Source organism: Rhinolophus sinicus, chromosome 12, assembly GCF_057876585.1.
Source record: "Rhinolophus sinicus isolate RSI-liver-muscle chromosome 12, RSI-T2T, whole genome shotgun sequence".
Lineage (NCBI taxonomy): Eukaryota > Metazoa > Chordata > Mammalia > Chiroptera > Rhinolophidae > Rhinolophus > Rhinolophus sinicus.
Genome location: NC_142512.1, coordinates 56,520,367 through 56,535,402, shown reverse-complemented (window position 1 = coordinate 56,535,402; position 15,036 = coordinate 56,520,367). Strand labels below are relative to the sequence as shown.

The 15,036-nt window shown below is 60.3% G+C and overlaps 1 protein-coding gene across 3 annotated transcripts in view; it reads right to left on the bottom strand.

The window, feature by feature from the left end:
- Positions 1-15,036, bottom strand: part of BAIAP2 (BAR/IMD domain containing adaptor protein 2) — a 66,583-nt gene that overhangs the window by 12,637 nt on the left and 38,910 nt on the right. For all 3 annotated transcript variants that reach the window (XM_019735656.3, XM_019735654.3, XM_019735655.3), the window contains exons 4-7: positions 14,042-14,103; positions 13,664-13,735; positions 12,934-13,071; positions 1,026-1,178 (exon numbers count right to left, since the gene is read on the bottom strand). In XM_019735656.3, coding sequence (XP_019591215.2) covers positions 1,026-1,178; positions 12,934-13,071; positions 13,664-13,735; positions 14,042-14,103 — 425 coding nt within the window. The remainder of the gene's footprint in view (positions 1-1,025; positions 1,179-12,933; positions 13,072-13,663; positions 13,736-14,041; positions 14,104-15,036) is intronic.

Sequence of the window (15,036 nt, the reverse complement as noted above, 5' to 3'; positions counted from 1 at the left end):
CTCCCTGTGAAGTCAGCTGTCACCTCTCTGAAGTGGCAGTGCCCCAGAGGACAATGGATTTCCTGCCTGCAGCACAAATGGGCCCTGACTCTCCCTGACCCACTACAGGGCCTGGCTGCCACCAGGGGGCGCACACGCCCACCGCAGCCGGCCTGGGCCCACGTGGGCGGTGCAGCCACCTCTGCCCTGAACACAGCCCACTGCCACGCTCAGGCTGCCAGGGAGTCCTCGCAGCTCCCACAGGAGACGCAGGTCCCGCCACTGTCCTTGTTTTGTACCTTTGACAGCAGCCCTCAGATGGCCCATGCAGGCAAGAGCCTCTCCATGGAAGGAGGGCACCTGTCTCCTTGGTAGCCAGGCCGTGGGGACCAGAAGCCGAGTGTGTGTGTGTGTCTGTGTGTGTGTGTGTGTGTGTGTGAGCGTGTGCGTGTGCGTGTGTGTGTGAACGTGTGTGTGTGAGCGTGTGAGTGTGTGTGTGTGAGCGTGTGCGTGTGTGTGTGAGCGTGTGTGTGTGCCAGAAGCTGAGTGTGTGTGTGTGAGCGTGTGTGTGAGTGTGCCAGAAGCTGAGTGTGTGTGTGTGTGTGAACGTGTGTGTGTGTGTGTGAGCGTGTGTGTGGTCCTGCTGACCCTGAAAACCCCCTTATGGAAAAAGGACATGAACCAGGGCCTCCCTCATCAGCTCGGCTGCCTGACCACACTTTTCAAGCTCAGAATGTTCTGGAATGTTCCAGCTCCTGCCTGTGGACTATGGGGCTCGCTGGCCCTGGGAGCTAAGCTGGCCTCTACGTGGGGTTCCTGGCACTGCAGCCCCTCAGAGGAGCTCGTCCTTAGGCTGTCGGTGTAACCGTTCTCAGAAAAACACCCAGCCAATTTCTCACGGGTCTTAAAAACATTTGCAGCCTCTGACCTGGTAACTCTCCTTCTAGAACTCTCTCCCTGGGGAAATCGAAATGCATGGGGATGTTCTGCACCGCATGACACTCAGCCTGTTCCCGGGAGGCCCGACACGTGGCGAGCAGCCTCACCTTGGAGTGGTAGGCAGCGGAGTTCTTGGCCACGGCACACTGCTTCTCCACCAGGAAGCAGAACCTCCTCCTCTCCTCGGTGAGCGCTGTCTTGTAGCCGTCGGACACGTGACTCTCCAGCTCCCCCTGCTTGCTGCTGATTGCATCAATGTACTGGGGGTGGGAGAGAGGGTGGGCACAGATGAGACGGGGAAGGACAACACCCGATCGCGTCCGTTCTGAGCAGCCCCACCAGTTTGTTCAACGACACCTCGTTCTTGCAGAGTGGTGGCTGCAAACGGGTGGCGTTCTGGGGCCACTCAGAGCGTATTTGCCTCTCATGCCTTGAGCTGCCCGCAGGTCCTGCCTCCAGCAGGAGGGCCAGGCAGGCCGTCCGCAGAGTGGTCAGGCTCATCTCCATGGGGCTTTCCCCAAAAGGGCGTGTTGCGTGCCCAGGCCAGGGGTCAGGCCAGCCCCTCGCTAAGGCCACAGCCCAAGAACGTCAGTGTCAAGGGCCCCCACTTCTCCATCTTCCTGCCTCGCTGGCATTCCCTTGGCCTGTGGATGTGGGTATTTCTAGTACCTCTATGTCTCAGCTCAAATGGGAGCCATGGGAAGGTCAGAGATGGGACACGGGGGGCCCTGCCTTCCACTGCTCGAGGAGAGCCCTGCTAGAGGGAAGGCCACACGGTTTCTCTCAGCTCGTTCCCCACCTATTCCCAGATCTGGGGTGGGGTGGGGTGCAGAAGACAGGTAAGACCCCTTGGCGGCTGTTCTCCAGACAACTACAGGCTGAGGTGACAGCCTGGGAAGTTCATGGAGAGGATGAAACGAGGTCACCCCGGGAGCAGGGAGCCCAGCAACTGACGGTGGGCTGCTGGGGCCATGCCGGCTCACACTCCTGGGAGGAGGAAGGGCTTGGGGGAAGGGGCTGCACAGAGAGGGGACTTTAAAGTGAGCAGGGTCACACACCTTCCCGCTCGCAGCTACCTGAGTGCTCACCCCAGTGCTACCTTGAGAGGCTGAGAATCTGCAGAGACAAACAAGGTGGCCTTACAAAGGCCGGCAACTGAGCCACCCTTGGACCTGGGGAAAGCGGTGAGCACCTCCCTCCATTCCCACCGCCCACCACCAGGGCTCCCGACGGGGCCACTCTGTCTCCCCCGATACCCACGTCTGTCAGGTCCAGCCATTCTGGGCTGCCCAATGGACACTCACCCATGAAGGGTTCTAGCAAAAGCCTCAAATGAAAACCACCTCAACCTGACCAGCCTCCACATCCAATTACCAATTTCCAGAAACGCCGGATCCCAGGGACACGTTCAAGATGGCCCAAGGCTAGCGGAGTGGACTCAGGGAACAGGAAGTGTGAGGGTGGGCAGGGTTTGGGGGAAGAGGAGTGGGGGCTGGTGTCCAGTGGGGACAGAGGGTCAGTTTGGGGTGATAAAGTTCTGGAGTCGGATGGTGGTGATGGCTGCACCACAATGTAACTGTACTTAATGCCCCTCAACTTAAAAATGGTAAAAACAGTCAATTTCACGTTGAGTGTCTTAACAAAATTGAGAGTCATTAAAAAACAGCACACGTAAACTCTGACTGTAGGAGGCCACTGGACAGAGGACCAAGCATTTTGACAAGTGAACAGCAGGGAGGAAAAGGAAAGGGGAAGTTGGGATGGAAAGTGCCAGAGAGGCCAGCTGCAGAAGGGGCACCACTGCTCTCCCCACAGGTGTGACTGCTGGCCCTGCCCACTGGAGGTGGAGTATACCTCCCAACTTGTCCATTGGTGCAGGGCTTGGCCATGTGACTGGCTTGGCCAATGGAATTGTAGTAGAAATTACAGCATGACAGCCTTATGCCAGCAGTGCCTCTGTCCCCTGGGGACACATCCCGACCCTGTCACCCCCTCTGAACCCTGACAGCCACACACACGGAAGCCATGCTGGTGGATTACTCGGTGAGATCTGGTGGCAATGTGTGGCTGTGTGACCCCTCCTGGGGATCCTGATTCCAGCCATGTGAAACCACCCTGACAGCGGAACAGCGAGCACCGGGTGTTCCACGATGACTAAGTCACACCCAAACCCGAGGGGGTGGCACAGAGTGCAGGAGACACCACTTGATGCTGGGCACTCTGCAATGTTCTGATTTTGCAGGTGAAACTTTCTGTAACAAAGTACAGGAAAGACCGTGGGTGGCCATCATGGGCAGGGGGGCAGGAGACCAGATACACACCTGTGGGGGCCTGCAGAACCCCCTGGTGCATCTGTGTGCGGGGCCTGTGGGATCCCGCCTGCAGCTCCCTTCCTGTCTGGCCTCTCCTTCCCGCTCTCCCCACACCCTGAGCAGACTGTCCACATGGGGTGCTGACCACAGGCTGCTGGGGTCGCCATCCGGGAGCGGCTTTCGCAGAACCCATTCTTCCCTGGAGCAGCCCTGATCTCCAGCAGGGGCAAGCCCAGGCCTCAAGGGGCAGCCTCCCCCATCTGACTCACGGCCTCCCCCGCCAGCTGACTCAGCATGTGTGGGTGGTGCCAAGCCCAGGTGGGCGGCTGGAGGAAGAGTAAAGAGCAGGCTGTTTCTGCCACCTCCCCTCACAGCAGCGCTCAGCTGGAGGGGCGAGGCCCAGCCCCAAAGCTGCCACCAGTGCAGGCTCTGCCAGCAGGAGTGAGTCACACCACTCAAAGGCAGGACCTACCCAGCCCCATCACCAGAACTTGGGACCCCGCTCCCTCTACCTCTGCAGACCACCCACCTCCCCACAATGAACTTCACCTCCTACCGCCTGGGGAGGGCAGTTTCAATGGACCTCAAAATAACTACCCCACCCCAGACCAAGGCCACAGCCTCAGGGAACAAGGCAGGCCCCCGCCTCGGAGACCCGTGATGGCACCTGGAGAGTGAGCCTGGCCAACCCTGGAGAAAAGTCTGAACACAGGCAAGCGGCCTCCAGGATAGGCTTTCCTCTCGGCTCAGCTCTGCTCGCCTCCTCTCTCTCCCCCTCCCCCACCCCAGCAGCTCAGAGTACTTTTCCTCTGGTTATGAAATGTGCGTGCCTACCAGTGCCTCCTGCGCCTACTCCCACAGAACCTCCCCTGCACCTTGCACAGCGGCTCCTGCAGGAAGCAGGGAAGTGAGCCTGCAGGTTTGGGGTGCCCTGGGGGCCTGTGCAGGGCACAGTGGGCAAGGCCATGCAGTAGGGGATGCCACCCAGCTGCAGTGGTGTAGGGCCCCTGCCCACCCAGGGGACCACTCACACCCCACAGCCTCTGCTAGAAGGTCCAGAGGCCGGGGGCTGGGAACACCCTCTAGAGAGAAGGGCCCGGGAGGGCTAGGGTTCGCTCAGGGAGACAGGCACGGGCACAGAGAGAGGACAACAGATGCACACTCCTGGCACCCCCACCCCCAGCTCCCATCAACAAAACACCACCCTACCCTGGACTGCAGCTGCCTGGAAAATCCTCACTAGCTCTGCTTCATGATTGTCCTACACCCATACCCCCACCGGGAACTGTCAGGGGCATCAGTGGTCGGGACACCTTAGAGGTGTCAACCAGCCCGTGACAAGGACACCTCCTTGGTCTCCATGCTCACACACACAAGGGCGTGGTGCCCACGAGCCTCTAAGGGGGCAGCCACGGGTGATGCCTCTGTGAGGTTCTGGGAGAAGATTGGGGTTTAACACCGCCTCCTCCCGAAAAACTCCAATCCACCCCTGACCTGGTGTCACCACCTCCTACCCTCCCTGGGGGCTACTCCACAGTCCCCACCACCTCCAGTGGCGGCCAGGTCTGGGAGGGTACAGGGCTCAGGTGAGCCAGGCATATGGAGACGCTGTCCGGGTGAGACAGGCTGAAGTGCTGAGAAAAGCTGCAGGTGGCCTTGGGGGAAAGGCTGCCCAGCGTGGTGGCCTCCATGCCAGCTGTCATCTAAACGGGGCCTTTGGAGAAGGAAAGGCCCAGCTCCGAACGGTTACGCAGGACAGCGGCGTAAACCGGGACGCGGGGCCCCCTGGGTGTGTTGGCCCTGAGCTTGCTGCTGAGAACAGCTCCTTCTGAGCCCGGACCCCTGGGGCGCCCGGCCTGCCTGCCCACGGTTTCTGGGTTTCCAGGCTGCGGTCACGTCTTTCACATCAGCTCCCCACTCCCTGGAGTGGAGAGAAAACCATGCTGGACGCGCAGGCACGGTGCTGGCCTCATTAGCGGGGCCTGGCAGCTTCAAGAGTAGGGAAGGGTGTGGCGTTTTAAGATTTCCACTTACTCAAATGAGCCTGGTGACCAGCTGGAGCGACACAGGTCTCAAGTGGGAGACAGGAGCTTTGGAGGAGAACGCAGCTCGCGCAGGGGCTATGCGGGCCACTGCGTGTCTCCCTGGAGACCATCCCTGCTGGGGAGCAGCCCCGAGGTATGGCGCCCAGGTGGGGGCCATGAGGACGCGACAGCTGAGGGGTCCTGGGCTGTGCCTCTGCCCTGAGCCCCAGCACCAAGCACTCTGGCCAGGGCAGGGCCGTCGGCGGGGACACGCAGCCACCACTTCCTTGAGGAGCAGATGTCCTGAACTCCTGCAGGATGCGAGCTCCTTGCAGCGAGCGACCACAGCTTCACCGGGCAGAACATGGAAATCTAGGCCAACTGAGAGTTTTGCCCCTCGAGGGGATGGGGCAGGGGTGGGAGGACACCCCACTTCCACAGGCTCTGCAGGGACACCCCCCCCAAAGTGGAGGAGTGTTCGAACTCTCTGGAAAAGTGCAGAAGACAGCACTCGGCCTGCTACACCTCGACTTAGCAACAGGCCGCTGAGTGGCCCAAGCCTGAGCCCGCCCCCCAGGTCCTGGTCGCCCTGCCTTTGCCTGCTCCCCCCCCCCCACTTAGTGGGTGCTATGGCGACGCACTATAGAAACACCCAGCTGAGAACATTTAAGACCCACAGGCTGCTCCCACTTAGTCACCCTGGGCTGAACAGCCCTGTAATCCAAGAAGACAAAAGTGACCAGAACATATGTCTCCTCTTCCCTCCAAAGCAAGCGGGTGACTCAGCGTGGGGGAGGGGCGCTCTGGAACAAACTCCAGCGCCTTTGATCCACCTCACCCGATATGGCTGCTGTGGCTTCCCCACGTTGCTCAAAAACCATCAAAAGCCAACCGTACGCTGCCCGTTAGGGCCCTGCCGCTTATGAATGAGAGTGTAACCCAGCTGTTACCATGGGTAACTTACTCCAAGGGGACAACAAGGGAACCCGACTAGCTGTGATGTCCTGGGAGGGACAGCAAGAGCCCAGGCTGCATTCTGACCCCAGGTACCTGCTGGCGGCAGCCGCTGACTGCCCTGGGGCCTGTCGACCAGTCCTGTGCCCCTTCCCTGGTCTGATGGGGGTGGCACTCAGCTGAAGGCCAGGACGGCCGGCCTGGGGTCAGCAGGGGAAGCCTGGAGCTGCTGGGCCATGGGTGTGGCAGGGGCTGCGGCCGCGGAGCAGTGTGTTAGAGAATCCTTAAAGTCTCCCTTAAACACAAGAGCTCAGAGCGGACTGGAGCTGGGGCTGGGGCTGAGCAGAGGGCATCCACACCACCGTGCCCACGGCCCCGGCCGTCAGGCTATACGAGTATGTGTACTGGGAACACCCTCAGGGATAAAGCTTGGGGTCTCTCTGGCAGGCTTCCGGGGTTCCCATTTTCCTAGGAAAGGACCCATAGCTGTCATCAGGCTGGCAATGGGGGGGTCACCCCATGGCCAACATGTCCCAGCTGCCCACATCCTGCCCCAGCACACAGGCACACCGGCACTCAGCACGTGCCGTAGGTGGGTAGCCACGGCACCCCTATGCCCAGGATTCCACAGAGGCCCAGGACGGCGTGTGGGGCCACTCCTGTACACACCAGTCAGCTGGACACACTGACAAAGGGCCGAGGCCCACAGACCAACCTGCCCCGAAGAGCCAAGGGGACAGGTCTCAGCACAGAGGCACCCCTGAGCAAAGGCTCAGGGTGGCTGCCGGGTAGCGCGTGACCCCTTAAGGGTCCCCACTGTTCCAGGTCTGGGGTCCACTCTGGCCCTCCAGGACCTGGAGGAGGTTGGAGGCCGGGCTCTCATGCCTGGTTTGCTGGGTGACCTCTGCCAAGTTGCTAAAATGGCTGGGTCTCGGCTTCCTTATCTGGAAATGGGAGGGGCTGGACCACACGGTGCATAGGGTCTGGCAGCCCCTGCTCCCTGGGCCCAGGAGGCTCTGCAGGTGCGAAAGTCACAACTGTTCAAAGACTTCGTAGGAAAAGATGCAAAATGTCTCATTAACGTTTTTAGGAAGATTCCGTGTGGGAAAACATTCTAGCTGTATTCAGCTAAATGAGAATTATTAAAACTGACTTCACCTGTTTCTTTTTACATTTGTAATGTGGCCACCTCAGGTGTGCAGTGACAGGGGCTCATGCCTGGTGCTGCCCTCAAACCTCTCCCAGTGCTACCTGCACAGGGCCCCCGTCTTGGCACTCTTGGTGCTGTCTGGGAGGCCCCCCCATGCCGGCCCAGCCGCTGCCATGCCCCCAGCTGGGAGGCGGGCAGCTAGGTCCTGGGGTTTAAAGGAACAGAGTCCTTCCTGGTCCCCCTGTCCCCCAGGAAGAGTCCCCCTGGGAGACCGATGCCACTTCTGGTTTCCCACTCTCATTATTTCCAACAGGGACCGTGACTTTACTCCAAAGACAGGAGACGTCCCGCGTGGTGATGGGGTGGGGGGTGGGGGGTTTGTCCACAGACACCTTTATCGCTGAAGAGCTTTTTAAACCGAGCACAGCAGACTCACACAACGCTTCCGCTACCAGCAAGTCGTCCAACGCCACACGTTAACGGGACCAGCCTCTGCCATTATCTTCCCTGACGACCTAAATTATGGTTATTTTGTTTCTGCTTGGTTAATTACACATCCCTTTAAATAGAAGGCATCGCTCCCCTTTCTCAGACCGCAATCTGGATGTGAGCGCCTTCTGGAACAAATGAACTCAGGGTGGGGACGCTGGCCGACTGAAGGCCAACAGCCACTGGGCTTGGTCAACACCAGGCCCAACTAGAGCCTGCACGCAGCCACTACGGAGCCGCACGCATGGCTTTCTAAGGCGGGCACTGGCGGGTACGCCATCCCCGGGACACTGCATCTCACCCTCCTGTACCACAACCGGCCAGGACTGCCCCTCACTCCTTCCCCCAGGCCGTAGTCTCAGAGAAGGAACGAGAAGGTGGGTCTGGAGGGCCCCTGGGTTGTCCCTGCAGCTTTGTGCACCCTGGGAACCTCAGCCCCCGGGGGTGGGTGGACTGGCCTTCCGCCCTCCCCAACAGCAGGACCCTCTCCAAAAACCCTGACATTCTGGGCGCTGGTGCTCTGCCCTGGGGCCAGCAGGTTGGCCCCAAACTGACCAGCTCCACTGGGAACAGCAGCTCTCTGTGACAGCCACACTCCAGCCCAGACCCTTCAGTCAGAAACCCTGGAGGCCGCCGGCTGGCTGGGGAACTCGTTGCTGGTCAGAATCACCTGGAAGCTTTGAGAAGCCTGGCGGTCGGACTACAGTGCAAGCACTCATACCCACATGCCCGTGCAGGGGACTCAGGCTTGGCTGAGACCCTGGGGGCAGAAAGGTCAGAGTGGCCAGAGTGACACACCCCACTGGACTCATGGCTCGTCCCGCACGGATTGTGTCCACCGTGGCCTCCTCCACACGACCTTGGGGAGAGCCCTCGGCGGTGGGGGCAGTGCTGGGAGCAGCCCGTCCTCCGCCATAGATCCCTCCGTCCTAGTTAGCAACCCAAATGCCTCTGGGCACCTGTTCCCCAACCTATAATTAAAGCCGGTTCTCTTCACAGAAATCCCAAAACACAGTCTCAATTATCAGCAGTTCTTGAAAGTGGCCGCTGTGACCCAGTCCCGCGCCACGGGAACTCACCACAGATGGACAGATGGACACCCTCCATCTTCCTCTCTCTCTGGGGTAGAGTCTGATCACTTTTACCCCCTTCGCCACTTCACGGGCAACGACCGCTGCTCTGGGCACAGCCTGTCCTCTGTACAGCTTGGTCCGCTGGCCTGGCCACTGGCCCAGGTGGGCGAGCCTATGGCAGTGCCCAGCAGCACACAGGGCAGGAGGGCAGAGCAGGTGGGCCTCTGCTGGGCGGGTGCTCTGAGTGGCCTCCCCATTCTCCCCATGACTGTCCCACACTCACAAAGGTCACATGGGCCGGGGGGACCCCAGCGATCGAGTGACTCTCATGAAAGTTCACCCAGCTCTCCCAAGCTCTGAGCAAGCTCATGTTCGCACTCACGTGCTAGAGCCTTCCAGCCACGCCCACACCTGAGAAAAGCAGTTGCGGGGGCTCAGACGGTCTGGGAACACCACCTCCTCCGCCAAGAGCAGCTCAGAGACCACCAGCGGGGCCCCTGTGCCAGCTGTGGGGACCAGGACCCGTGTCCACCTGCCCGCTTTGCTCACTGGGTTGCACGGGGGCACAGGCCACCAGGGAGGGTCCCTGAAGCGTACAAGAGATGCCAGGAGCACTGAAGGGTCTCCAAGGCCACCAGTGTGCAGTGTCAACTCGAGGGGCTCTCCAGGCCACTCCTGCCTTCTGGGGTCACGACCCACCTCATGCTGGGCTCTAGGACACAGCCCCCCACAGGAGCCCACTCCCTGCAGAATCCTGCTCCCCACTCCGGGGACAGTGCACAGGCCCACCTGCCGCTTTCACCTCTTCTTCAGGGTTAAGAACAGCCACTGAAGTCCCCGGTGACCCGCCAAGAGGCACGCATAGGGGGAGGGGCACAAAGAGATAGAAGCAAGTGGGTCTAGTGACCGTGACATCCTTTGGCTCCGAGAGCCACAAGGAATGGCCCCGGTGCCAAGGAACCCTCAGCTGCCTGGGCAGCTCAAGGCTGTTGGGTGGGTCACAAATACCCACCCCAAGAGCTGGCTCCAGGCCTCCCTCCAGCTCCGAGCGTCAGCCCCATGGGCCCCCTCCCCTCAGCACATAGGTGGGTGAGGGACTCTGAGGGTGCGCAGCCCGGCCTCTTGGGGGGTCTACACCAATGGGAAGCAAAGAACACACAGTGGTCAGACTGGCTCTCTGCTTCCCCTAAACAAATAACTGAAATAACTGAGCACATACTATGTGGACGTGTGTGGATGCAGGACCCCTGCGCCTCCCAGAAGGAAGTCAGTCATCTGGGGAAAATCACCATGATAAGACTTGGAAGGTTGAGGGCCAGAGGAGGCTGGGCTTGGAGAAAACAGACGAGAGGAGAGGGCCAGTGCGTAGGAGAAGGGGAGGGGCCCTTCCTGTCAGAGCTCAGAGCGAGGAGGGTGGCGGAAGTACCCCATCTCACAAGTGGGGAAACTGAGGTGAGAGGTTCCTGAGCTTGCCATAATCACAGGGCTGAAAGGGACACAGCCGGGACCCAAACCCAACTGCCAGGGCCACACGGTGGGGAAGGCCACACGGTGGGGACAGCCACTCAGGGGGGACGGCCACACAGGGCAAAGAGAAGCTGCAGCAAGCTCTGGGAGGCCACTCAGCCAGAACCCCCGGCAGGGAGAGCCGCAGCGCAGGGCCAGAGACAGGGACGTGACAGGGCCTCCCTGGGGGTCGGTGGGGCTGCACTGAGTGGACCGTGCACAGGGGAGTCTCAGTCGTGGAGTGACCCTTGGACACGGGAAGAAAGGTCAGCATCAGCTATCTCCAAGGAGAGGCTGGAAAGGCCAGGGTGGATGTGGCCAACCTCGCCAAGCTGGGGACCTGCTGGGAGGCCCTCTGCAAGGAGAAAAAGACCTCCAAATTCCCATAGGGACAGATGAGGGTTTGGGGAGTCCCTGCAAAGCTGAGGGAGAAATCCCACCCTCTGAGCGGAGCAGGGAGAATGGGGGGCCCCCTGAGCTCTCCTGCAGAGGGCTCCCAGTGGGCAGAGGTGGGTGGGCCACTGGGAACCAGATGCAGCAGAGTCGCAATGACTCAGCAGAGACGGGATCTCAGCCTGAGTAGCTTCGTAGCACGCAGGAGTGAACGCCATGCATGCCATGCCGCCAGCCCACCTGCCTCCAACCTCGCCGGCCCTCTCCTTTCCCAGACAGGTGGTCACAGGAGGGCCAGCTGGTTCAAGGAGAGGGCCCAGCTCAGGATGTAGCCTGCAAGCTCACGGCCGTAAAAGGGAAAGCAGCACCGATACTCGACAATAAAAAGGAACGATGCCCAACACACACTGCGACCTGGGTGAAGCCTGAACACCAGCTGAATGTGAGAAGCCATATGCCAAAGGCCACATTCGTATGATGTGCAGACCAGGGATCCACAGAGACAGACAGTAGATCGGGGACTGCTGGGGGGATGCCACATGGGAGTGGCTGCTGACGGGCTCGGGGCTTCTTTCTGTGCTGTGGAAAACATGCTAAAATGGACTTTGGTGACAGGTACACAACTCAGTGAATATACTCAAAACCACTGAATTGTGCACTTTAAATGGGTGAGTTAGATGGTATGTGAATTGTATCTTGATTAAACTGTTACCCTAAAAAAAGACCTTGATAAGAGAGTGTTGTGCAGGCTCCCAGGCCACCCTGGTGGGCGGCTGGACCTGGACAGGCTGTCCCACTGCCCGGCCACCAAACCAGCCGCCCCCCAGGGGTTCTGTTAGAGGGAGCTCTAACGCAATTGCACAAGCACCGAGGACGCTGCTGCCTTCCCAGTTGGGGCGGGGGGTGGGGCTGTTCCCTGTTCAAGGCTTTCAGGAAGCAAAATGGCAAAACGCTTCAACGGTGGGACAAAAAAGACAAAGGCCAGATGAGCAGTGCATGTGTGTTCCTCGTCCTCAGCCTCCTAATGCCACTCCCAGGGCCTCATTCACGGAAATGACTCCAGCACCGCCCACTGAGGCAGCATCTAAGGGCTGCAGGTGGGAAGGCCTTAGGGTGGTGACGGGTCCGTTGATACACGAAAATGTGGGAAGGCACACTCAGAAGGCAGGGACTGTGTCACTGCAACTCTGCAAGGAACACACAGAAGACGCTGCAGGTAGCAGCCGGCACAGCGGCTGTAACGGAATTCCTGCTCCCGTCCTAGCATTTGGCTGCTGGCCATACAGACAGGGTGATGCCTCTTGTCTGCCAGTGCCCAGTCCATCCTCCCCACCAGTGACCCCCCCACAGAAAGGTGCAGCAGGTCGGGCTGCCCTTGTACACCACACTCAAGGACGGTGTGGGGTGACCTTGGAGAGCAGGTGCTCTGGGCCGGATCTGTGCCGCTAGCCGGGCGTCCTGGTGAATCGGGCGTATCGGGGCCAGGCCCGTCGCGGGCCATGCTGTCCTAAATTCTTGCCCCGCTCAGCACATGACGCCTGTGATGCTGGATGAGATGCTGAGTGACATGACTGACACGAGGGCATGTCCCTCCCGTGCCCTCCAGCGCCATCTGCCTCACACTGCAGGACTGCTGAGAGTCTGCATGCCTGGAGGTCTGGCCCAGGCGGGTGAGCGTGAGTTGATTAGAATAACAGTCTGGGGTCTCTCTCCCAGGCGGGAATGCAGAGGGATGGGGCGGGAACATTCCATCTGGGTTTCTGTTCTTTTGGTGGAGAGCAATCCAGCACCCCACCGACGCTGTGAGAAATGGGCATGGGACCCCTGGGCCACACCGGCTATCCTGCCAGCTCCGGGACATGGGGCACTCGCTGCCCCCAAAATCTACCAGGACAGCGAACCTGGCTCTGCCCAATTCCATCAAGGGGGGCTGACCTCAGCCCCCTGTGGCAGACAGGAGGTGAGTGCTGTGTGTGGACAGGGCAGCCCCCCTTCACTGCCTGCTGCAAGGGCGAGAAGTCCTGGCGCAGACGAGGAGTCACCACTCGGGGCTGCACGTGTGCCCCGCGTGGCCCTCGCCAGGGCCCCAGCACGGGACAGGCGGCCCAGCCTACCTGCAGCTCCTTGTCTGAGTATTTCTGAGGGTTCTTGCTGCCCTGGCTCTTCTTGCGGAGCTTCTTCAGCTCGGCCTGGCACTTGTCCAGGGCGTCTCCTTTGTTTCTCTGCTCCGTCTGGTATTTCTTCAGCGCAGCCTGAGATTCAACACAAAACACAGCAGCCCATGAGCGGGCGCACCCCTCCGGACTCTCCCTCGGCGGCCACGGCTGGAGCTCGAGGGATGGAGGGAAACGCCCGGCTGTGAGTCCGAGTGAGGACCACACAGTGAAGGCCTCGCCCTGCCCACGCCACGGCAGCCCGGCTCCCAGAGCTGAAGCTCGGGCCTGGGGCAGCCAGGCAAGCCTCGCCCCTCCTGCCCCCTGTGCATGCGGGTGCCCTTGCTCTTCTCTGGCTGGGGAGATGTGACGGGGCAAGGACAGGGCACGAGGAACTCGCTGAAGTTACAGCAGGTCAGAGAGGGAGTTTGTGAGAGCTCCATGGGCGGCTCCATCATGCGTCGTTATTAAAGCAGCCGTCAGGCGGGGGCAGTGGAACGGGCATGCGGGGCTCACCCCCAGGACTGCACTCCGTCTCAAACGGGCAGGAATGTGGGGGCCGGGAAACCCGCTGGGTGGGATGCTCATAGGAAGCTGAAAACCCTTCGGTGGGGTGGGGGGGAAGGATTTCAACAGTCAACTGAGTGGAGCGGGGTGAGGTGGTAGAGCAGGTGTGGGCGAGGTTACTTACACTTAGGTACCTGGAGTCCAGCTCCACCTTCTGCTCCAGCTGCGTGAGTAGCTCGTTGTGAAAGGACTTCAACTGGACAAGGAGAGAACAGACAGCAGCAGTCAATGCCAACATGCAGGCCTGGGAGACTTGGCGGGTCAGGGGGAGGGGGCAGGGACCCACCCCAGACACAGGCAGGCAGGCACCCCCATGGGAAACTGGGGCCTGTCTGATCTGAGCCGACAACCCTGCAGGGACAGGTGGGGACTCTGGGAGTGAGCACTGAACTCTGCACTGGACTCTGGGAGAAGTCCGAATGTCAGACTGTCCTGGCCTTCCACAGGCCAACTGGCATTTGGCCCCCTCCCCAGAGGCCCACAGTGGGGGGCTGGGACTCACCATTTCTTCCAGCTGATTTTGAATCTGCCTGTGGACTTCGGCCATCTGGAAGAGAACGTCTCCTGGAAAGGTGGGATGGCAGGAAAGAAAAGAAGGCAGAAGGAAGTGAAACACCCTGAATGCCATCCCTGTCACCCCCACCAGACCCGAGGGGCCACCAGTGGCCAGGCACTGGGGGCCCCGTGGTCTGGGCTGCAGCAGGTTTGCACCCAGCCAGGCCCTGTGACCCACAGGCAGAGGTGCACTGGAGGCAGGGGAGGGGCATGCTGCTTCTCCTGGTGATGCCACCAAGAGGAAATGGAAAATTCTAGAACGATAAGGGATGTGAACCTCAAATGCATGATTGCTTGGTGTCTTTGGGGATGACAGGTGGGAAGGGGTCCTCAAATGTCTGCATCAGAGCTGAGATTCACGACAAAGGCAGAAGACCACATGTCCCCACGTCCACGTGGCTCGAGCCCGTGCAGCTGGTCGAGTCTGAGTCCGTGAGCACACACATCTTCGTGCCACGTCTCACTCACAGCCAACCACCACCACCAGCCCCACCCCTCCTGCTTCGGGCACAGGCAACGCCAGAGTGAACTAACTTCTTGGAGAATGCTGCCTGTGGGACATGCAGGCAGGTGGGGAGCCTCTCAACCCCGAGGGAGGCAGGAAAGGGGCCTCTCAGCCCACATGTCACCTTTGAGTTACAGGCACAAAGAGACCAGCCCAGCTGCAGGCCCCATGCGCTTCTGGGAGCCCGGCTCATGTATTGGCTAAAACCCAGGTAGTGAGCCTGCCTGACCCACGGCGCCACTGGCTGACGGGCAGGCAGCCGGATCAGTGCTCCAAGGCCTGGCGAATGCCACCGAGGGCCTCTGGGGACAACGGGGTACCCAGACAGCTCTCCCAGCACTTCTCCAGAGCAGCAAAGCTTCAGACACACTGTGGCTTCCTTGGTGTGTTTCCAAGAGGCAGATGAAGAAATCGGAAGGTGGCAACACAAAGGTGTG